The sequence below is a fragment of the Grus americana genome, chromosome 13 (genome assembly GCF_028858705.1).
Source record: "Grus americana isolate bGruAme1 chromosome 13, bGruAme1.mat, whole genome shotgun sequence".
NCBI classification, from domain to species: domain Eukaryota; kingdom Metazoa; phylum Chordata; class Aves; order Gruiformes; family Gruidae; genus Grus; species Grus americana.
Genome location: NC_072864.1, coordinates 21,119,051 through 21,143,125, shown reverse-complemented (window position 1 = coordinate 21,143,125; position 24,075 = coordinate 21,119,051). Strand labels below are relative to the sequence as shown.

The 24,075-nt window shown below is 44.1% G+C and overlaps 1 protein-coding gene across 1 annotated transcript; it reads right to left on the bottom strand.

Annotated features, from left to right (window-relative positions):
- Positions 1-570: 570 nt before the first annotated feature.
- RFWD3 (ring finger and WD repeat domain 3) lies at positions 571-23,833 on the bottom strand. Its single transcript, XM_054840961.1, has 13 exons — positions 23,793-23,833; positions 21,310-21,694; positions 19,706-19,941; positions 17,741-17,841; positions 17,433-17,630; positions 15,338-15,429; positions 13,043-13,157; positions 7,729-7,957; positions 6,427-6,577; positions 4,017-4,193; positions 3,183-3,397; positions 2,702-2,919; positions 571-2,076 (listed from the first exon to the last, which is right to left on the bottom strand). Exons 2-13 carry the CDS (start codon positions 21,690-21,692, stop codon positions 1,933-1,935), a joined length of 2,259 nt encoding a protein of 752 aa, XP_054696936.1. The 5' UTR covers positions 21,693-21,694; positions 23,793-23,833; the 3' UTR covers positions 571-1,932.
- Between the last annotated feature and the right edge of the window lie 242 nt (positions 23,834-24,075).

The following is a 24,075-nucleotide window of genomic DNA, read 5'->3' as shown; positions in this document are numbered from 1 at the left end:
TGTAAGTTTTTCCAAATTTCTTACGGGAAGAAAGGGTTGGAGTTGACCGAGCATAAACGCTGCCTCAGAGCGGCTGAGAACAAGCAGTTCATCGCAGTAAGCTGGCAGAGAGCAGCTGCTCCTGGTTTTAGCTGGCATTACCGAGACCTCCTCACAACCTTATTCTTTCTACTAACCCTTTGTTCCTGATCATTGTTAAAACACCAGAGTTTATTTCTGGTTAAAACGATGCCCCAGGTGCACGGCCTGACTTTGCTCAACCCTTTCCTTTCCCGCACCCAGCTGGAGCAGCGTGGTTCAGCGAGGACTCTTCACTCACCAAAAGTCTCCCTTTTTTCAGTCCGAAGCTCAGCGTGACCTGGAAATACTATGAAGCAATGAGAAAACTCACCTGCATACGGGGATGCGTGTTTACGTTCACAAGATATGCGGTGTATACTGCCGAGAGATATTTTTAAAATACAACAGCAGCGGTTATATTTGGTAACTATAAATGCTTTATTTTTACAGTATATAAAAATATAGGAACAAAATACTATACAGAAAAATATAAAGTTAAGCAGAGATCTTCTCAATCTCATTTTTAAGAGGGAAGACAAACAGGATCATACTGTGCCAGCCCCAGACTTCAGAAAATAAAATTGTTCCGGCGGTTTAAGCGGTGACACGCTCAATCCAAACAGGACGGATGCTGCTTACCATGGCCAGAGCTGTGCATAGGGATACATTTCCAGCACAGGGAACTCGTCTTGCAGCTTCCAACATCCTTGCGAGTTTGTTTTCGTTCAATATAAAATGAAACTTAAGTCCTCTTTCGTGATCTGACCTGGAGATAAACACTCTCACACCCCTCAGCATATTTATGGCCAAGAGCCCACTGTACCTGGCCAGCACATCCCTGCGATCCCACCCGAAGGGCTCAGATTTACGTCAGCCAGCGAGTCTGCAGCACACTTGCCTGCAAATACAACTGGAAGCGGGCTGTGACCAGCCGCTGAGCTGGCAACTATGATTTAAAGAAAGGCAAAAGGTCAGTGAAAGCGAGCTGGTAAAACCCCTGAGTTTCCACTAGTTCCTTAAAGGGAAGGAAAAAATTAAAACCAAACAAAAATAAGCAGCCAGCATTCTTTTCCAAGGTACTGGCTGTCTTTAAGGAATGACGCTGTGGACTTCAGCAGCCAACAGTACAGGAACCACCTTTTCCTCTTTACCTGTACTTCCATAGTTTTCACTTTCCAGAACCAAACTGTCCAAGTTTGCTTGTGGGTAAAGCAGGGAAAAGGGGAAGGAAACGAGGGCAGAGAATTAAGGAATTACAGTGCAAATTATATGCTCAAGGAAAAAAATGCCACCAAAGAGAAAGGTTCTCTGTAGATTTTCCAAGCTTGTTCTCTCCATGGCCACAAAACAGGGTCTGTCCTCATCAGGGAATAACTGCCAACTGACCCTAGACCTTCAAAAGAATACAGGAGTACGTTCTCCCAAGCAGCAAACTTGCTTTTACACCGAGTATCGGCAATGCTAGCGAGATGCCAACGCGAGAAAGTGCAGTGGGAGTCTCAGGTCTTCAAGCTCGTCTTATTTTGTTGATTCACAGAAGAGATTTGCAAGGTCCTGTGCATATTCACGCTGGAAAAAAGTATAGCAACGCATGATGAAGACAGTGTGAGAATTATTGCTGTGCTGAAGCAGCTTGCGGAGTTTCACTTGAAGAAAATTGACCAAAGAGGAAATAAGACCTAAAAAGGAAGAAGGGAATTGCTCCAGGCACCAGCGCGTCCCAGTTCCCATCTGCTGCGAGAAAGGTGCTGTAGCAGTTCCTGTCTCCTGTGAGCAGCACATGCAGGACAGCAGTCCAGGACCGAGCGATTGTGTAGGGGTAACGAGCAGCATATTTGGAAAGCCTCTCTGTGGCAGGCATGGGGACCACTCTCACTGCCACTTGTAGATCTTCACCATCTTCTCCGTCAGCGTGGCCAGGAAGTGGGTTTGGTTCACTTCCAAGGGGCAGATATCCAGCACTGGCAGGTCAGCCTGCAGCTTCTGCAGCAAGGAGCCACTTCCAGCATCCCATAGCTGTGGGACAGACAAGGTCAGAGACCACAAGACTCTCCCCTCCCATCCAAACAGAGCTTGCTCTCTCTAGAGAAAAGACTTTGCTCGAGTTACTTACAGGACACTTTGTCTACTTGCCCACCCTGCTTGGGTGGTCACTAACAAACTCCCAGCATGATGTCACCCCGACTGCCCTCTCCTCTGACCCACGAGCTCTCACGCAGCCTGTTGTCCATCCAAGCTGCTTTTCCTGTAAAGGGCAACCCTTCTCCTTGTCTTCCCTGTCATTCCTAAAGAGCCTGCGCCCACCCTCACAGCACTGACCACATTAGCTATCCCACCCAGCCCCCATTACACCAGTCAGTGCCCAGTTGCATCGGCGTGCCCGTTCCTCTGGTGGACAACAGGGGCTTGCTGCCTGCATTCCTCTCGACCGACACGGACCACAGGCCTTGGCTAATATCGGGTGTCCCACGCTATCACAAAGTTACACCTGCTATAAGCAAGCGCAACAGTCCAACCTGCGCAGGGTAATGTGTGTGACAAGCCAATTCCCACCAAAACACACTGATGCTGTGACCGATAAGGTTTCTCTCCTAAGAATTGCAATAAAACCCTCCACCACACTGAAAGGAACGACAGATACCAGGGCAGAATTAGATGCTTCATCACCAGCACACACAAAGACACTGCCATCCTCCTCTGGGCTCTGAAAAATGGCATTCTTGGTCAGCAACTTGCAGGTGGGCCCAGCGCTGAAAGTCTGAACCGGGTGAGAAGAACACACCACATCTTCAGAGGTCTCCGTCAGTGGGCTGGAGGTCAGTTCCATCATCACACAGCGCACGCATGGGTTATTTTTACCTGTGCAGCACGAATAGAGAGGTAACCTTTGGAAAATTTAGTTGCGGGCAAGTTTTAACTGTACGAATACAAGCAACACCACCCTGCCGCTGCGTGCCTTTGCCCTCACCCAATTCTTATTTCTATGCAGATGCTCATTGCTCTGGCCAAGGCAGATAACACATTTCTGCTCTGCCCTCAGCACCAAAGCTGCCATTGACCCCCACAACCGGCAGGACAGAACAGGAATGAGAAGTGCATCACAGATGCACGCCTTTACGTACTAGGCCTGTATGTCGCGAGGCAGTGCCGTGTGCTGATCTCTGTTTGAATATCGATGCATCCTCCGGGTTCCAGCGGCAGGTGATGAGGCCGGTAGGAGTTGCCGGCTTTCTGTTCCCAAAAGCAGGCTCCTTCCAAGGTCCCAGCTAATATTCCACCGTAAGGCAGCGATGCTGAGGCCATCCGGGGCAGATAGGACAGCGATACCATGGGGCACCTGAAAGCAAAGTCATTGGCAAGAGTCAGCGCTGCCTGCTGCAGCCACATGGGCGTTCTGCCTCACTGCTTCAGAGCTACAGTCTCTCCCCGACCACATTGCAAAGAAGGGACCTAAGCAGGCTACAGAATGGTCCTTCAAGCAAGGAACCTCAATGGGTTTGTCAAGGATAAATGAAATTCTAGTGAATTACTCAGCCTGACGTTTTAAAGCAGCATCAGCACACATCAGATGCGTGACAATCAGCATTTGATTCCCCGAGTAGAAGAGATGGCAGTACCAGTGTCTCACACCTCTTTGTAATTTGTCCTTTCCAAATTAAATACTAAACCCAGCTCCAAAAGTCAGTTCTCCTGCTCAGGCTGTGCCGGTGGGTCCGTTTCTGACCACTCTGTGCCTTACAAAGATGCAGGGGCCAAGCACTCATACCAAGTTATACATATGCCATGCAACCTTATGAGAGACTTCTCACATCTCTGCCAAATCTGAATTTTTGAACAACAGATTCACTTAAAACAATTTAAACTATTACAATTGCTGTATGATCTATGGAAGAAGCTACATTTAGCCTAATGTATATTAGTGAGGTTGAGAGGAATGAAAAATCCTTAGACCATACCTGGATTTCTGAGGGACTAGTTCCTGGACGTGAGAGTTTGTGTCTCTCAAATCATATATCATGATAGAGCCATTGACTAATCCAGCATAGATGTAGTTTGTATCATCGAGACACCAGCAGCAGCTCCAGACAGGACGGCCAGTATTGTACGTCTGCACCACACTATTTGTTGCCAAGCTGCAGAAGAAAAGCAGAGTGTTGGCCCATTGCACAAGCTTCTACTGATGAGAAAATAGCGTAATTAAAGTAAGCAAATGTAGCTTTTTGAAGTCTTTAGACAGAAGCATCTCCCTGTAGACTGAAGTCTGAGTTAACTCCTCCTTTACTCCAGACACAAATCTGGAAAATCTAGACAGAATAATCATTTGGATATTGTCAAGTGATTTTTAATTCTTCCAGGCCAATGCTTCCCTTTTCCAGATTGATCTTTGGAGACTGGGAAAGGAAATCTCAGAGCAGGATCTCAGCTGCCTTACCGGAAAGGGAAAGCTAAGTTACTTTTCTGGAAACAATTAAGAGAAGAGACTTTAGTGTAATCCCGTAATATCGTCTATTCCTGCAATCACAGGGCTCATCTCTTCAGATTACATCTCTCATTAATTATTTCCCTCTTTTCACATGAGAGGAACAATGCTTATGCCTCAAAAGAATCCAATTTAAGCAAGAGTGAGACAACGAGTGGGGTAAAGACAGTTAACACACACATTTATAGTGTCAATTCTTTAGAAACTCAAATTTGTGGAAAGAAGAGGGGAATACACAGAGGGGTGCAACCCAGAATAGGAGATGAAGTTGGTGTCAGCTTAGAATGTTTTGGCAAAGGGCAGCGTTGTTGACATAGGCTCAGCACATTGAGACTGGCGTGAGACAGAAGACAGCACGTATCAAAGTAACTCCGGATATCCTTTGCAACACGTGGGTTTCTCCCTGGGGAAGGTGATTACACTTAGAACTCCAGAGAAGCAACTAATTGCTCCCAGGTCAAGTATAAGGGGAAAAAAAAAACAAAACCCACAAAGACAAACCTGGCTGGGGAAAACTAAGAGGGAGTCTGATATCAGAAGAGTGACTGGTTAAAAACAACAGGGAAAAAACCACCCAAAGTAATGGTGCTATTTTAAACACTTGCAAACCAGAATGGAAGACTTCAGGACATCTCAGCTAATTCCTTTTGGTAGGATGACTATGAAATCAGTAACTAGAGAAAAAGAGATGACAAAAGGGGGACTTTTCTTTTAGTGAGACTGAAAGAAGTATGAAGATGCTGCTGAAGTAAGCACTTAACTTCAAGACACTCTGGGATCAAGCGTAAAGGCAAGAGGATCACAAGTTCCGATGCAGCCAGCCAGGCAGTTATGGGAGTCAAGTGTCTGAGCAGATACTGCGACCAGAAGCTGCTCTCCAGATAAAACCACAAAAAGAATATCAGCCTCATTGGCTAGAAGCCTGACACACTGACTTTAGCAGAGAGTTTTGTTTACTTTTAAGTAGTCTAATAAACATTTCAACATGGTAACAGGAAAGCAACATTCTTTACATTTTTGTTGCAGGATTAAGTTCTCTTCATTGCTTCACTTGTGGGAAAGAACTGGGACTAATCAGTCCTGTAACAGCCACAGATCCTGCCTAACCCTATACTGACAGGCAGATGTGGATACAGATGTTACTATAACTCAATAAGAATCAATCAGCCAACAAAGTTTTGAAGCAGTTCAAGATTGAAGAGCAGCACAGAATAGCAAGAAAATACACTCATGGGCTGTAAATTCTAGCAGGACTGGACACATTTTTCTCTCAGCCTCTGCCTAATTAGTCTCCAACCTACTGCTTTAAGTCTCTGCTAGCTCTAGAGAACCTGTGTTCCTCTATCATGTGCTCAACCATGCATTTGTCTAAGCATTTCATATCCCAGATGAATTCTGTGCTCTGCAAGAAGTCTAAAGTCATAGAAGCCATTAGTGCAGAGAAGAAGATGCCCAACCTAAACACCCCTTGTTTCTGTTTCAGGCCATACAAGTTCCCATGCTCTACATTTCCCTGCAGTAACAGAAAACCAAGCGACGGTAAATTTCACATCTATACATCATGCTACATTTTTTCCTCAACACAACTTGGCCAATCCATGTTGAATTACTTGTTTTCCAATGAATTCTCCACAGGAAAATCAGAGACACGTAGCTCCATACCATCTCCACGTAAAAGATCTGAAAGCAAGAACAAGTCTTTCTGTCTGTTAGTTCCCACATTTGGGAAGAATATGGAGTCTTGATCTCATCTCAGCAGCATCTTTTGGAAAGCAGAATAGCAAGTGCTGCAAGACATTTAGAGGGAGACTGAACAAAATCCAATCCAATCTCTTGCACGCAGCAAAACTCCGCTGGGACAGGTTGCTCCCCCCAGCAGGACTCACCTGGTAAGCTTGAGAGTGTTGTCCAGCGCAGCAGAGAGCAGCAACCCATCTGCTCGACTGCTGAAAGCCAGTCCCCGAATCTGTTTACTATGGATGGGGATGTACTGACTGCTCTTCAGGTTGGCCACGCTCATCATCTTAACACCACAACCTGTCACAGAAGGATAAAGCAGGTTATCGTGCAGCAGCACACACGTAGAGCTTGCAATTCTGTGCCAGAACTGCAGCACCTGGATGAACGCGTAAAAGTTATTTGCTGTTCTTTAGTTCAAATGGCAACAGGGTTAAATCCCAGCCAGCAAGAGCAAACTCAGTGTTACAACTCTTGTTACAAGAGCCTGCTGCTCTTTAGCCAGTTTCTTCAAAGACATTCTCGTCTGGACAAAAACACACACGGTAGAATTACATGGCTATTTAAGAGAACAAGCATCACTGCAAAGAATGGTTACAGGTGAACTTAACCTGCGTGCTACAAGAGTCGCCACAAAGCCTCCATTCAGAGATTCATTCTCTGGCTCCAAAAGCCAGAAAAATAAGGTCAGCTGAACGCAGGAAACAATTTTGTTGCGTTTAGATATGGCATATTAACTTCCAAACCATTAACCTAGTAAAGTAAGTTTCATCATTCAGAAAGCATTGAAGTACTTTGCAAATAAACTCTCTCAGACTCCTAACGCTACATCTAGTTCATTGAAAAAGCAAGCTGGCGCTGGTCCAGATGTCAGGTCACTTGCCCCTGGCTGTAACAGCCAGAAACAACGCTGCCCGTGACTTCTTGGCTTCCTATTTCCTCACTGGGAAACAGTGCTCCTATCACTCATATTGAAAGTTTTGGGGTTTGTTTTTTTAAAAGCATGTATACTGACAAATCAGCCGCATGTGGGTCAATCCACCTACAATTTGAGGAGCAATGTTTCTCACTCAAGCACTGGAAGCCCCTCTGCAGGCCCTTGTGTGCTGGCCCCTTGTTCTGTCAGAAGACCCGCTACCTTTTTGCAAAGGCTCACCCTCATTGCGGAGAACCGGATACACTTTTTACCTTCTTGTGGATGTGGCACTTCAGCAGAAGAGCCAGAGACCCCCTGCTAGGATTCTGCCGTGGAAGCGACGGGGGAAACAAGCTACCTTGCTAGGCAGAAGTTACCAACGCAGGGGCCAGATGAACTACAGGGAGTCCTGCGAGCATTCCCAGCTTACAAGGCACATGCAAAGGTCAAGCAGAGAAGGAGGGGCAAGAAGCAAGTAGAAAAAACACATTTAACTTTCGCCTATGAATCCCCAAATCTTGACTTGCTTAATTACCAGGAATAAAAGTAGACTGTGGAGAAGGCTGCGATACCACGAGACAACTCAGCGAGTCACAGTACGCCATTACTCTGCAGTTCCCGGTCTGAGACACCACAAAAACCTTTTCCAAGTGGTACTTGCGCTGGCTTTGGCTGGAGGGGAGGCAGCCTGGGAGGCGGGTGCGGGAGCTGCCAGGTTGCTGAGAAGCACTCACATTGTGCTGGGCCACCAGAGCCTTCAGCTCCTGCAAAGAAAAAGATCCAAAGAGCTTTAACGTGCCTCTGGCAGTGTAACCTTCTGTGCTGTCTGTTCCAGATGCTCCAACTGTACTTGTTCTCAGATAAAGAGGAAGAATATGGTCCAATTTCCATGCTCTTTCTGAAATGCTGGATTTCCAAGTCCACTGACTACGACAGTGAGCAACAAAAGCATTTAAATGCTATGTGAGTTCTGGCAGAACATACTCAAAGTCTGTTATTGTATGTATTAGACCCTGTGAAAGAAAGGACTCTTGGGCAACACATAAAAGCCAATAACAATTATTGCTAGATCAATGCTGTTTAGAAGAGAATGAACTGCCAAGTATTACATGCAGCTAAACCACAAGAGAAAGTCAATTAGAACCATTTTCCAGAATTTCCAGAATACCTCATAAGAAAAAATAAAAGCCCAAGTTTCAGCATAAAGGGCGTTGCAGGAAACAAGTCAGTCTATTTAATGAAGATGACCCTGTTCTTGTAAACCCTGGGCGGCAAATTCCAGGAACGACGCAACTCTCAAGAGCTCCAGCCCTGTTTTCCACCACCTCTTTCCCCACTCTTTCTCCACCTCAACTGATGAATGCTCAAGGATGCTCAGCAGAGACATGGCCAAGGACAGCTTCCATCAGCAGCAAGGTACTCCTGGAATTCCTCTTTCCACAGAGATCACCGGGGTGAGGCGGGTACTGGCATATGTCAAAAATGTCCCCAAAAAAGCACGTTGACCAACTTGCTGTAATCCAAGGGCAAAACCAGACAGTACAGAACCCCAGGGATATTAGAGGGAGTGTATATATTAAGAAAATTGCTACTGGCTTTCTGTTGTCTGAGCAACATAGATTATGTTTCAAATACTATGTATTTTTTAAACAATTAATGGCCACAAGAGCAATATTATGAATATATTAGTAGATTTCAAGCTAGCTTCAATATTGAACCAGCCACTACCACTTCACTCATGTCTAAGCAAAGGCAGGTTCTCCAAGAGGCAAGATCAAAGATCAAGCTCTACATTAATAGTTATCAAAAGACTCATAACTTTTAGGAAACTGCTCAAGAGTAGAGCAATTCTGGTATTTTAGAGAGGTCTGATCTGTTTTGCATCAAGCTCATTGCAAATTCCCCAAGGGAATAGAAATCGAAGCTGATGACTCAAGATGATCCCATCAGGGCAAAGACAAAGCAACCTGGGGAGGAAGAAGAGGTGTGGGGGTTGCCAGGATGCTTATGATGGAAGCTGCAGGCTTAGAATAAGCAGTTAGTGAAGACACAGATAACTTAGAAGAAAGCAACTTTTAATCCAAAATTTAATAAACTCCTTACTTCCTAAAAGGCAGGAGGATACCACCACCACTGAGGATCATAGGAGATTAAACTTATTTGTTGCTCTGGGGAGTTTACAAAACTCTCCTTGTCACCTGCACTCAACATTCAACTTTTACACAAGTTATTAAAAAGAAAGCCAGGCAATTAAAACCACAAGGACTATTAGTACGTTTACATTTAAACACAACGGACAAACCCAGAAACAGGAAGTCTTATTGGAGACACATCACCAAGACAATTAAAAATGTTGCACTGCAGAAAAAATTCCACTAATTGTGCTCAAAAGAACACTCTTCTGGTAGCGTAAACCTATACTTTCCTTTTAGATGTTTGCAGAGTTTTCCTGATGCCTGGTGTTGACCAAGGACCTCGAGGGCACACTCATCCCTCTGCATACACTATGACTGCCTCCTAGATTTCAGCTTGCCATTGTAGTGATGATTGAACACAGTCACACAGGTTGGGGAAAGAAAAGGATATACAGCAGAAGGCTTCCCATGGAGTACGCACGAGAAGTAGAATTAGGAGAGCACAATGAATAGGAAAGGAAAGCAACCAGCTACAACAAATCCAGGACAGTTTGCTTTTGAGTATTAGGTTACAGTCTTAATAGCTGATATGAAGCTTTAAAGACAAAGGCCGTTATCAGATGACTGTCACCCTCTGGCTGTGCTCCCACAGACCTCGTACAGAAGCCATGCCTGCTGTCCTGGCCTACACAGCCTTGTGTTTAATAGAGAGAAACACATGGCTGTGCAACCTTCTAGCTGCGGTGCTGCACTACAAGCATTCCGCCTTCCTTTGGTTCAGGTTCAAATTCAAAGGGACACAAAGCATTTTTAATCAGCTTCACTATAAGGAATAGCTGAATGAAATAATCAGCTTTTACTTAATTCTAGATCTTGCCCAGACATCAACTGGAGGTGAATGCAAAGATCACAAGGATGTAAGATTTTTATGCAATAAAGCCATTAGCCTAAAGTTTTTAATAAAAGTGTTAGGTTCACAAATTTGTATTGACATTTTGCCATCCAATTATTTTTGGATGCTCTGAAAATCCTATTTAATAAAAGCTTTTCCAATACATCGGGCAATATAAACTGACCTTGCAAGGCTCACAGTTACACTTGCTTTCTTCTCCACAGCAGCATGTGATCTCCTGTCATTTCCCTGCCAGTCCTCCCTTTGCTGCTCCATCTGCCAACAGAGCTACTGTTTCCCACTTGCAAACATGAATCTCCTACCCCAGTCAATCGGTGGCATTAATGCCAGAAGCCAGAGATGGTTTCCTTATCGTTAGATAACTTTTATTGAAAATGTTGGCAGATTCAGGAGTACTGCAGTAGTTCACATCCGATTCCCAAGTTCTCTGTTCTCGCAAAGCAAAAGCTTTAGGCAAAAGTAAGGCTTCAGTAGCCCTGCTTCCAAAATGCAAGTCTGAACTTGCCGTGCAGCGTGCGGCATATAGCTCAGCGCAGCACACACCGTAGGTTTACATATAGAAACAGCACGGCTGAGAGCTTTCTTCCAGAGTTTTAGCTACCTACCCTCACTTCCCTCAAGTTCCTTTCCTCATGTATTTTCATATAGCTAAAGACTTAAAAGACATCCCTTTTCTAGCCTCAATCATCTTAAATACTTCAAAGTACAACGAACAAGATTGTTAATGGATGAGAGCAGGGAAAAATGCATACAAACCCACAAAAAGGTCCTAACTACTGCCATGGCTGCTGCTGAGGCACATCTCTCAAGCACATGAGCAACAAAAAGGGTTCACACCATGACTTTTGGGGGGAAACCAATGGGATGTGCTTTCCATAAGACTTCAGACACCAAGGTTTCTATGCAACCAATGAACATCATAACTATTCCAACAAAGTTCTATCCAACTGAATTTTGCCATACCGAATGTCCCCAAGCGTACAGACATTTCACGCTTTTCTTTTGCAATCCCACAGCACTTTGTTTTCTATATTGACTTATAGCTTTGTATGCTATTAAACATGTTTTCTTGCGCCATCAGTAACATTGCTTGCTGAAAGGACCAGGGCAACAGACTCGAGATGCAACAAGGCAAATTCAGATTAGATGTTAGGGAAAAAAAAAAATTGTCAATGAGGATGATCAAACGACAGGATGTCCAGGGAGGACTGTGTGATTTTTTTGATTGCAGACACTCAAAACCTGGTATCACAGTACCCTGAGCAACCCAGCCCAACGCTGAATTACCCAGCCAGGGTCCCTTCCAACTACACGAGTAGTTGTTTTACTAAATGACCTTTCTTAAGACAAGGAACTTGTTAGGCATACGATCAAAATATCATCAAACAACTTAGAGACTTATTTCAGACTTCCTGCTGATTTTCTGCTCCCCAGCAAGTTGTTTTACTTTCTAGTTTACTCCTAGTATAAACAAGCACCTTAAAATTGCTTCCAGCATTCACGTTAACCACTACAGGACAGTGATGAATGCAGTATAAATACTGAAACAGACCTTAAAGAACACAGGGTATTAATCTTTATAACATGCAACTTCAATTCAGTTAGACTGGACACTATCATTTAACAACCAAAAGAATTGCAGGAAGACATTATGGACCTGCAGTTTTATCTGACATTTTTCTTAAGCCAAAGTTTAAAGTGGACCAATTTTCTTATTAGGTCTGATGAGCATACAGCTTCATGCAGGAATTAAGGCAAGCAATTTATAAAGCCTTATCTTACATCACACAGGAAGACTTCAGCAAAGAGGATGTTGCTTAATGTAGAGACATGAATAGCCAAGGCTATAAAAAAAAGCCAGAAGTAGAGAAAAGCGTAAAATTAAGCAAGTTACTAGACAGTGAGAGATTAGATATTATCTACTTCATACAACAAAAGAAACCCCTAGCAAACTGGCTGTGAAACAGGCCACTGGAAAACCTAGTACTAGTGGAACATGCCTGGTAATTCAGTTGGAAGCACCGAAGTCCACAATTTATAGGAATACTGCAAAAGTAGCTGTGATGGGTTACAAACTGTCACAGTATTGCATGAGCCAGAAAGGAAGCAGTTCTTTAGCAGTCAGTCATTTATTTTGAGTAATTTGTATTCTAAGGGGACAGGGAGCCTCTTAGCAGCCGTTCAGCCCATGCATACAGCCTACCCTAACCACAGGCCAGGTCTCAGGGTACCAGAAGGTGCTTAAGTAGAATGTTGACTGACCTTCACAAAAAAAAAAAAAAAAAAGGGTTTTTTGTTGTTTTCTTTTGTTTTTGCAAATAGCCATACCTCTTCACAAAGTACTTCTCAAAGGCTCTTGACTAACTAGTGATCACAAGGCCCATTACAGGTTTACTATAGAGATTTTCCAAGCTTATTTTGATGCAGCTAAGAAAAAGATGAGGACAATCAGTTTGGTGCTGCATTACCAGGCCTTTCCAGGCACCACAAAATCTGAATAGGAACCTACAACACCAGTGGCCAAAAAACTGTACTACTAAACTGCACTTACACCTTTGATTAAGTCTTAGAAGCACAAGAGGAAAAAAAAAAAAAAGAAAAAAAAAGGTCAGTGTTATGTAGTACACGTGAACATGCCAGCCTGGGATGTTTAGGATACTCCTGATGATTCGCCAGCTGAGTTTAGTAAATCTCACTCCTTATTAAAACTGGAAGCCTGTCTTCTCTCCTCTAAGGGAACACCCAAAAGAGAGGTTGCAGAGAAAAGGGAATCCTCTGTGTATTAGTAGTGTGAGACTCACCTGAACTTGCTTGCGGAGTTTGCTGCATTCATCTGTCAAAACCTGCAACTGGAGACGGCTCTGTGCAGATTCCAGCTCTGCCTGTCTCCGCAACATCTGCTCCTTTTCTAAAGAGCTGGAGGAACGAGAGAAAAGCAATCCTTAGCACTAGGTACTACCTAGAAGGCTTCTCTGGGCTGTCAACTCCTATCCCCGTGCTTCATCCCAGCACAGCTCCTATTCAGGTAAATTCAAAAGTAACAGAAAATCTGGTACCACATTCATCTGGAACATTCACTTTGAGATGTTCTCGGTTATGCAAGTGTAGTGAATGACTCACTCAAGTATTGTTCCATAGAAACAACAGCCTTTCTCCTCACCCTCTCCAAATGTGCTAATTTAGAGAAGAGAGTGAAAAAGAAATCAGTCTTTTTTCCCCCTACAGAAACAGTTTAGCAAATTCTACACCATCAATGTACCAAAATACCACGCCAGTAATACAGCAAGTCATAACACAGAAAGATCTTCAAGCTTGTTTCTACTACCAGTGACTAATTTTGTATTTCAGGAAAATATAGCTGTATCAGAAATAGACAGATATAGATAAATTCCCTGTGAATACCCATATAGAAGTCATACTTACTACCTCACCTTGAGCCTGAAGTGCATACACGCAGTTTAGCAGCAGCAGTTTTGATAACATACTTCAATTTCTCTTTCATATATGCTTTATGTATGAAGGAATACTTAAAGAAGGGAAAGAAACACCAGTATTCCTTAAAATTATCTGCACATTTGGTCTATAATGTTGACCACTACATTCTGCAGTCCAAAATCTGCAATATTCCAGTTATTTCAGTAGTTCAGGTGCAGGGAGATCTAGCTTGCCCAAGTACCTTCTAAATATACAGACCTAGCCTTGCACATTTACCAAGCACAGGATTCTGTCATTTCCCTATAGTGTTTTCATGCAATTTTTTTTTTTGCTGCAGAAAAACCAGGTGAAACACCGTATTTAACCATTGCAAACACATTCTTTAGACAAGTACCCGGAGCCTGAAGGCTGGCTTTTTTGAATGCAAAGAACAAAACCCATGATCTTATACCTAATTCAAGGTTATGCGCAAACAATATCGATGCGTGCATCATTGTTCAGGTTTGTCCTCCGCTCGTGGCTATGTGCCATGAAGCACCCACTGCCAGCACCTTCACCAGACTAACAGGCAGCCATTGCTGTCTGCCTCCCAAACAGAAACAGGAAGCAGAAGAGGTGCAGGGCAAGTGGGGAAGGGCTGCAGGGAGATTCTGACACACAAGCAGCAGTTAGATAACTACTTCTCCACGAGAGATAAGGTTTAAACACCCAAATGCCTTTTTGAAAAAAAAATAAAAAAATCTTATTTATCATTTCTTTTACTGCATTGACACTGGAAAACAAGCGTGACCCTTCTAAAGGTACAGTTCAAACACCATCAGGCAGTGGCAATCTGGACAGAAGAGATATTTTCCCTTTGTGACAGTTACTCCTCAATCATTTCTGATTAATAATTACCAGGGTAGTCAGGTTTCTGTTGAAAGACCGCACTGAAAGAACAGCAGCATAGTTAGAGACATGTGAAGAAGACCCCAATTAAATTCTATTCACTACAAGACTCAGGAGAACTCAGACATCTGCAGCCTTTTAATTTCAGAATAGTATCTGTGACAGCATCTTACTAAAAAGAAATTAGCCCCCATTTTCATACCTGCTTTTCCTTTTTTCAATAAAAAATCCACATTTAAATTGGAGGGCAAAGTGGAGTCATAGCAATGCTTACTGACCTTTTATAAGTAAAGCTACATGAAGAGTTTGACAAAGCAAGATGGAAAGTGATTCATATGAGAGATTACTCTGTTTAATGCATGCAGAAAAGATGGCAGAAAAGGTCAGCTATTCACTCTCCTTGCATTTCTAACTATGCCTTGCTTTTCTCATCTAATGATGAATTAGCAATATACTGCCTTTTGGCAACAACTCTGCATGTTCTCCCATGATGACATTTCAGGATACAACAGAAGACAGCTTTTGCTATTTCAGTGCCGCGAAGGGTGAACCAAAGAATTCTGTTCCAAAAGAAAAAATTCTCCTTCCAGGTAAGACACATGCAACACAGCGAGGCCTTGGCTTAAGACAGCCGTAGTCATGATAACCCCCCCAAAGGAATGCACAAATTGCTTTAAACAATACAGGAAATCAAAGCATGAAGTCCAAGCCAGACTGCAGCTTTCAATGGCCTGCAATCAGTGAGGTCATATCTTTACACGGAGGCTCCATACCTTTTCATGCGTTCCTGTTCACTGGTATCCAGCGCTTTCAAAGTACGAGCATACAGGATCACAATGTCAGAACGTTTCGCTTTCTTATTGCACTGAAATAAAAGACAAGTTCAGTTCATCTACAAGAATTTAACTATCCAAACTACGCATCCCTACAAGTTGCTAGGCATTATTTTGTTGAAAAATCCTTATAGCTTTGAAGGGAGGGGTTGTCTACTTGAAAACAAATCCACAAAACTCACAAACACAAACGCAGCATGTTTCCTCCCTCCTGCAGACACCAGAGCTCTAATCAGGGCTACAGCAACACTTTAGGTCATGTATCCTTTTGCACCAGACCAATCTCTTATTTTGAAAACATCAAGACTTGTTGTCTGCTTCGCCAACAGACAAGGATTGGGGAACCCCTAACTCCCAACTCCAGTATTTATGTAGTATATTCCTTTAATCAAATCTTATAGGTCCAAATCCATAAAAGCTTTCCAGTGTCAGTATGAAACACTGACATCCCACTGGTTTCAGTGATACATGGGGAGCCACATATTTCAATAATTTTGTGCATCTGGCTTTGACCATTTAGTACCTTAGAGTCACCTTAAAAAGAAGGGATAATACCTCCCTCTGAGTTGGGACATGGAAGAAATTATGGCATCTGCAATCTTATTGCTTTGCAAATATACTTTGTTGATCAGAAAAGAGGTAGTGAATACTCAGATCAAGTAGCTCCGCTGAACATTAAATTACCATGTGCGCTTCAAATGCGGGCTTCTCTATTATTTAGTAGCACGAAAATATCATGGGCAACAGTTTCATATCAGACAACCCCCCTCTCTTCGTCGAGAGCTGCCTTGCAGAGCAGTAAATGGCTAAGACGGCTTTCCTGGCAGCCAGCAGCTGTCACTGGCGGGATCAGGAACGCTGCAATTTCACAGTAACTTGCACTCAAGCCACTTAGTATACAGAGCACCATGCACAGCAACTCTGTGCTATTCAATCAGAGAATGCCCGGTCGCAAACGACAGCAACCGAAAATGAAGGGAAGATGACTGAGCTGCAAGGCTCTCTCCAGAGCACGAAGTTCTCCCAGGAAATTTTCAGTAATTACACCACTGAAAGAAAAAGAGGGAGCAAGCACCCCTTACAAGTCGTTAGAGTTCAAGAAGAAAGCAGTCACAAAATTCCAAAGAGCAAAGATGTCGGGAAGGTCTCCGAGAATTCTGTCTGGGCCTGAAGCGGGTGAAGAAAAGCTTACACAGAATTGACAGGGAGAAGAAAAATAAGGTTTGGGCCTTTGCTATGGCAACAGCGATTCTTTAGGTTTAATCACAGCGCACGTCAACAGGAGGTTTCTTGTTGAGAGGAGAGAATCCTGCACAAAGTCAAGCAAGACCATGGAAGCTCTCAAAATGACAAAGCCAAAGAAATCCTGGGCTTCCAGCCACCGATTCGGCAAGCGGCAGAACTGAATCCTATTTACAGGGTACTCATTGACCTATTTTTTTGTCAACATTCCTTTCTGGAGAAAAGGAATAAGGAATGGAAGCACATCACAGAAGTGTAGACCTAATCGAAAGAGATCAGTGTTACCCATGGAAACAAAACCAAAAAGAACACCTTAAAAAAGAGACCCACCACTTGCAAATGGACATTAAAGGATGCAACTTTGTGCAAACAGTTCCCTCTTTGCAAGCTACCTAAACAACCTGATCTGCTGCAGTTCAAAGCAGAAGATCAGACTGAAAACAGTTCTCAATTGCTTCTAGGAATCTGTCGGCCATTCCCACACTCCAGGACCACAGTGCAGTGTTCTGAAACCAGTTACAGGTTTAACACTTGAACTCTCAAACTTCTGAGTCTGCTACTCACAAATGCTCTATTTCAGGGAGAAAATCTAAGTCAGAATCCTTTCTTTAAAGCAGCAGTAGTTGTTCCTGGCCTAGTTACATCAAAATAATGGTGATTTTTGTTATTTCTGACAGCAGGCAAAGGTGGATTCTTTGTGCAGCAAGCAGTTGTAACAGTTCTGGTGACCATGCCTGCAGCAGAAGTTACCCGATAGCGAGTCCTTTCCAGCACACATAAATGTCCATTTTACCTGGGGGCACTTCCCTGCCTGTCCCTTGAGCCACCTTTCAATGCAGGTGTAACCAAAGAGGTGTCCACATCGCAACGCTGAGAGACGGTGGTCCCCAGCATTGGTCCACTGCTCAAAGCAGATTGCACAGGTATCCCCTTCCTCCTCATCCAGTGGTGCAACAGGAACTGATGGCTCCAGTTTCTTCAGTGGAGTTCTCTAGGATTAAAAAAAAAAAAAAAAAATTAAAAAACCCACACAATTTTTTTTTGACAAATGCAGCATTTACCATATTTAATCTGTCTCCAAAAGCATTTAGGTCACCTTACCTGTTTTTGCTTCACTTCAGCCTCTTCATCTTCACGACTTCCATGTTCTGCAGAAGCTTGAGACAAAGCTTGAGATGGCTCTGCTTGGACCTGACTGGAAACTAAAGAAAGCATTGCTTAAATGAACTGATATGTAGCAGGGGGAAAAGGAGTTGTCCTTGACTTGATTTGAAATCATCGGGGTGTAAGGTAAGCAGCGCAACAAGGGTGCAGGTTACACACAAAGCTTCAGATCAGTGTCTTGGATACTGAAGGCCAGGCAGTCTCTGTGTAAGCCCTTCTATTCATCAATAGTAGCACTAAAGAACTTTTATGTTTCCTTTTATAAAAAGCAGCAGAATTTCAGTGAAAAAGGAGAGGTCTTTTAAAGACAGCAATTGTTATCAGGATTTTCTTACCTGCTGGAAACAAAGATAGCTGCGTACGGGTCTATAGTTAGACTGATGTAAGGACACCCTGCATCATTATGTCCAGAGAAAGAGAGACACCAATATTCAGAAGTTATTTTGCCAAGGGATCTAAGCATGCATATTTCATGCGCCAAGAAAGCATTTACCGTATGCTATCGGTCCATTCACCCTGACTTAAGCAGTTTTCCAGCTGGTAGTTATCCGAACTATCAATTCCGCTAGGCCATATGTTTTTGTGGTGGGCCTCTGTTAGCCCTTCTGTTGAAGCATGGGCACACAGAAACGCTACGTTTGGATTACCGCCACTAGCATACTAAAAAAAGGAGCAGAAATCACTGCTTCTTTCCCATCTCCTGACAAAACAAGAGTTATTAGTCACATTTAGTATTTGAGGCAGATATTCTCAATCCAGTAGAGAGGTATCACCTAGCCCTGGCGAATGTCAATAAAGTTTTCAGCCTCTCTGGTTCTGGGCTGAATAGGAACCAGCGCCTTATATAAGCAAAAGAAACAAGGGAATTCCAGAAAACCCTACAGAGAGCATATGTTCACACAATATTAAACAGCACTTAACAGCTTGAGCTCCTGTCACGTGTAAGACTAGCTCAGAGCAAGTGGAATGAATGTGTTCAAAAGACACCTCATAGATGTACCCTCAAAAAAAGGTGTGAAGGTGGGCTGGCCAATCAAAACCAAAACTAAGGGCAGAGAGTGAAGCATGAGAATATTCCTTAGAGACAGAAGTAAAAAAAAACCCCCACCTTGTTCTCATATTCTCTGGGTATCAATAACCTTGACTAGCAAGTTAACTAACTGTCACTCTTACATAAACTATGTATGTTCATTACAATGTCACTGAAGCGCATGGCAGCCTGTGAACATGAGTCTGGATAAAGGACTGCGAGACAGAAAAAGCCAAGGAAAGAAAAAGACAAACAAAAAGCCCACTGCCCTAAGTATCTCTACCTCCTCAGCTAAGCGTCACAAGAACTTACAGGAATGAAAAGAAAACTCTAAACTGAAGCAGACTGAAATCGCAAATAAAAAAATACTGAATCAGATTCTTCTCTGAAAACTGAAAGCACTGATCTCCAGAGATGTGACAATGTTTTCAGTAATACTCCTTGATAATATAAGTGTGCTCTAAGTTTGAAGTTATTCTGAACATTTCCAATATATTTACAAGCATTTCCAATATATTTATAAGCATTTCCAATATATTTATAAGCATTTATATAAATGTATTTATATACATAAATGTATTATTATTTATATAAATACATTTATATACATTTCCAATATTTATAAGCAGCAGCCTGCAAAGAGCAGAAAACCTGTATTTAACATTACAGTGGCAATCACCCATTGCTGCTACTGCTCTTAGGAACTGCTTGCCAGAAAGCCTTGCGGTAGCAACCTGCTCCCGTCAGCTGCAGCCATAATGATCTCTTAGCACCGTCTGTTGTGAAGCTCAAAAGGATTTCCCCACTGAGTTTTGAAACTGCACGATGAGTTTCTGAAATCAATCTCTACACTGCTCAAATATAGCACAAACCTCCTGAGCTAGCTGCTGGAGGTGTCTCCTGGGCTGATGGTAACAGCGGTGCTGCAGCCTCCACCGCTTCTTCCTCCTCAGCAGAAGTGCTGCTGTCAGAGTCGCTCACTTCTATCGCTTCGTGTGAGCTGTGTTGCTGGTTGTCCCTCGCGATATGTGAAGGGTCCAGGCGCAGAACTGGTCCTGTAGCTGGCTCTTGGGTCCTGCTGAGTTGAAAGTAACTGTCCAATGCTGCCCTGAGTCCAGAAAAGCAAGAAATAAAAGCCAGTTATTTCAGGTAAGCTAAAGGCTCAGCATGTTTCTCCCCACTTATTTACAGTAAAATTCCTAGGCTCTGACTACAATAGGAAGGTATCAAAGTTATCAGGACAGACATTCTCTGGAAGTGGGGCAATCCCATGCAATTGCCCACATTATGAAAATCAGCGGTACATACAGCAACCATTCATTTTGCTCAGCTCAAAGAAAATCACCTTCTTGTTTCAACAATGCTATTGTCTTCTTTTGGGGTGAGGTGATCGAGAGAAGAAAAGCAAAGAAGACATAAGTATCGTTCACTAATAGCCTAAGGAACTCTTAACCTGTACTTACAATCCTAACTCAGACCTGGTTCCCAAAGCCACAGGTAATATTAGACACACAAAGTCTGTATCAGTCTCAGTCCATTGACTACTTTGTGCCTGGTCTTTCTACTGTCCCTCTTTTCTACTAGAACTTCATCCCTGGATAGGACTATCCTCCTCTCTCTCCCCATCAGTTCAGCTATCATCTCAATTATCCTTCAGAGTCAAGAGAGAAGTTTGTCAGGTTGCCTTCTAGCCCTGAAAACTCCAGCAACCTTCACATGCAATCCAAGGGCAAACAGTACAGTTATGTTTAATCATCTGGGAGGAGAGTTGCTCTTGGTCCCACTGAATTTAAAGGCAGTGCTCCGGTTAATTATAATTTCACTCTTGGCATTTACGAAAGCTACAAAGATGAGACCAAAACCAAACAAACCAGAAACGGGGATTTCTTTCTGGCTGGAGAGCATCACCCTTTAAACCCATCACAAATGGTATTAAACATAGAACTTTTACTTTCTTTGCCTGGAGGGAACAAAAAAAAACCCTACAGAAAAATATTAGTTTGCATGTTTGTGAATGTTTCTGCAGCAATTGTCACCAGAAAACCTAATCAGGCAATTGCCAAATCAAAGGTGAAATGCAAAACAGAGCACACGCTCCACTGAGCTAAATGCTGGCTGGAACTGCCGAGAGTCAGCACTGCTGCAGGAAGCACCGACAGGAATCTGGCAGAGCAGTGGGAACAGTGCGAGGAGAAGCTCTGCAAGCGAGATGGAAAGCATAGAGGGGCTCGGAAGTCAACACCACCACTGCCAACACAAGAAATGGGGGGATTCACTTTACAAGAGCAAAGATCTTGCCAGAAGAGATCAGAGTGCGCTGTGTCATTATTGAGCTAAAAAGGTCTGTGAGCCGCCCAGAATTTGGCCACAACCGCACACCTGAGCTGGGCTCTCTAAGCCAGGAAGCAAGGCAGTTTTAAACTGGTGCCAGACTTGGTAAGAGTGCAGTTCAGATCCAATCTCATTTTTGCTTTACCTGGCACTGATTGTCCTCTGGGAACCGCCAATTCTCTGTTGCCTGCGAGCTCTCCTCACTCGCGGACGCTGTGCAACCTGCGGCACTGGCAACTGCCAATATGCATCAAATGGCCCTTGTAGCCTTTGCAGTCTGTTGAGAGCTGAGGCAGGACTCAACTGCTGGTCAGGCTCGGCAGCTGCTTCCCTTGTTGCACCAGCATTTGGTATGACAACAGCGTCATCGGCAGGAGGAACTGTAACCCTGCCTCCTCCTTCGCCGAGTACTGGATCACTGGACGACAGCGCTGTGTGATCAGAGGGCTCTGTGGGAAGTGTCCCGAGGTTCTCTACAGAGTAACCAGCCACTGGTTGGAGATCAACTTCCATCTCTTCTTGAGCCATTTCTGCAAAGAGTTGAAGAAAACTAGTATTTATTTGCAAGTCTGCGCCCTACTTCTAGCCTGACAATAGCAAGAATCAGGTGCAGCAGTCAGTGACTACAAAAGCCTTTAGTATTCAAACTCAAGAAAAAAAAATTGTCCTTTTGCAGCAGAGCTAAACAGTCTCAAGGCGATACACATACGTGAGCTGGCATAGCAGGCAGCACCCTCCCAGAGTCCTTGACTCAAAATCTTTGGCTCAACAGCAGCTAACAACAAATGCACATCGCAAAATCAACTTGTAAGTCTTTGGATGAATATGGAAAGTTAAGGATTTCTTGCTGGCATCATTTACTTGCCAGTAAACTCACGTGGATCTCAGAGAACAGAGTTTGGAAGTATTCTAGAGACTCTCCATGGTGAGCAGCACTGAGCAAACACCCACAAATACATCCAGAAACAAGTTCCACAATGCAGTTCTTTGTCCGTCACATTGCTCTCTCTGGAGGTGGGTTTATTTTCAAGTTTCTTCAACTAAAATTCCCTTATGGTAAGAGATCACTGTGACCCTTACCCACAGCTCACTTAACAGGCCTTTCAGGTACTTTATATTCACCAACACCACACAAATCCAGAAAGGTTATCACAGGAGAACCCACTACTGAGATGTTATGGGCAGTGAGTTACCTACAGCACCAGCATTTGTGGATCCACACTCAGCCTGAGACTAGATAAACATGAAATTTGCAGTAAAACCTCACATACGTTATTTAAGGATGATTGCCTTTAGGATAAAGACTTCAGGTTACCTCCTAAACAGAAGTACTACCTTAGGTTTGGAAGAAAACAAAAAAATACTTAGGCAATTATAAACCTGAAAAGCCTTAGGAACTGTAGACCTTTAGTATTACTTAAAAGCCCAAAGCACACACCAAAAAATGTACTAGGCTAGGTGCTGTGCAAACAGAGCAAAGGCTGCTTTTAGTACAAAGAATAACTAGAAAATGTATACGAGAATTACTAGCGGGGGATGTACTAATGCTCAATTTTTATAGACCTTTTAAGAAATTCTAACTTACAAATAATTTTATAGTTCTTAACCTAATTACCAATTCAGCCTAAGTTAGGGCAAAAATAGATGTTAAATGCCACCTCCCACTAGAACAGTCACACAGTCAAGATATGATAATATTCAATGACCAAATACTGTTCTCTAACACTAAACTCACGCTCATGATAAAATTGCCACCTATAAGCATAACAGACCCTTTATTTTCCCCATAAATTAACTGTGAGACTTAAAAATACAGTCACCATTGTGGGTTAACTAAACCTACATGTTTTTTAATGACAAAAAAAAGACATTAATACTGGCATTTTCACCATTAAATCTTGGGGGTCTTCCTGAAAGGGGCAAAAGCCAGTGCTTCCTTGAGACAGCAGGACTTCCTTGAGTCACTGGAGGAGCCTGCAGATGGAAGGTCTCAGATGAGAACAATCAGAGTGCTGTCACAGGGCAGCGTTTGAGAAGCAGCAGACTGTTTCACAGAAGCCTCTGCAGCACTAACCAGAAGGCTGAAGCACAAGCTTCCCCTTGCGGAGGGCTTCCTCACAGCACTCACAGCGCTGCTCAGCCAAAGCCAGGCCCCGCTCTACATCTCCAGGAGTTATTATGCCGCACCTGCTTTAATATAAAGTTAACAAAAAAAAACCCAAAAAACCCCCAAACCACCCAAACGCGACCCAAAATGAAGAGCACGCTCCACAAGCATGGGTTTATTTCTGACTTTTTAAAGGAATCGCTTAATTTAACTAAGAGCCAGTCACATAAACGGCGCGGAAGGGGAAGGGGGGGGGGGAGATTTCTCCTCTGGTAGCCGCAGGCACCCCAAGCACTCGGGCCGCCATCCCTGACCTCCCCTCAGGCCGGGGCCCACCATCACACAGGCTTCCCGCCGCCGGGCCCCTGAGAGGCCAGGCCCCGGCAGGACCCCGCAGCCCTCCCCGGTGGCCGGCCGCGGAGACTCAGCTGCTCCCGCGGTGCTCGGGGGACACTGGGCCGGGCCGGGCCGGGCCGGGCGAAGGGACCCGGGGAGAACCATCGCCGCCGACCCTCGCTCACCTGCCAGCGGGCCCAACCGCCCCACTCGAGCTCCGCGCCGCCCCACCCCCTCCGCCCTACTGGCTGGTCCCGACCCCTGCGCCCGCTTCTATTGGGCGAGTCGGGACCAGACTCGCCTTCTCATTGGTCAGCCGCTCTGTCCGTCTGTCTAACGGAACGGAAGGTGAAGGGGTGAGGGGAGGGGAGGCAGAGCCTGTTCTGATTGGCCAGAGCGCCGCAGCGAAGGCCCGGATGATTGGGCAGCCAGACCCCGGACGGCCTCAGGGGGCGGGGCAAGCGTCGG

Excerpts from the sequence above, each read along its gene's own strand:
- RFWD3 (XM_054840961.1), bottom strand. The coding sequence starts at position 21,692 with ATGGCTCAAGAAGAGATGGAAGTTGATCTCCAACCAGTGGCTGGTTAC. Across the intron at positions 19,942-21,309 it reads CAGAGGACAATCAGTGCCAG|GGCAGCATTGGACAGTTACT; the intron begins GTAAAGCAAAAA and ends TTCTGGACTCAG. Across the intron at positions 6,578-7,728 it reads ACAGTCTACTTTTATTCCTG|GTTGTGGTGTTAAGATGATG; the intron begins GTAATTAAGCAA and ends CTTCTGTGACAG.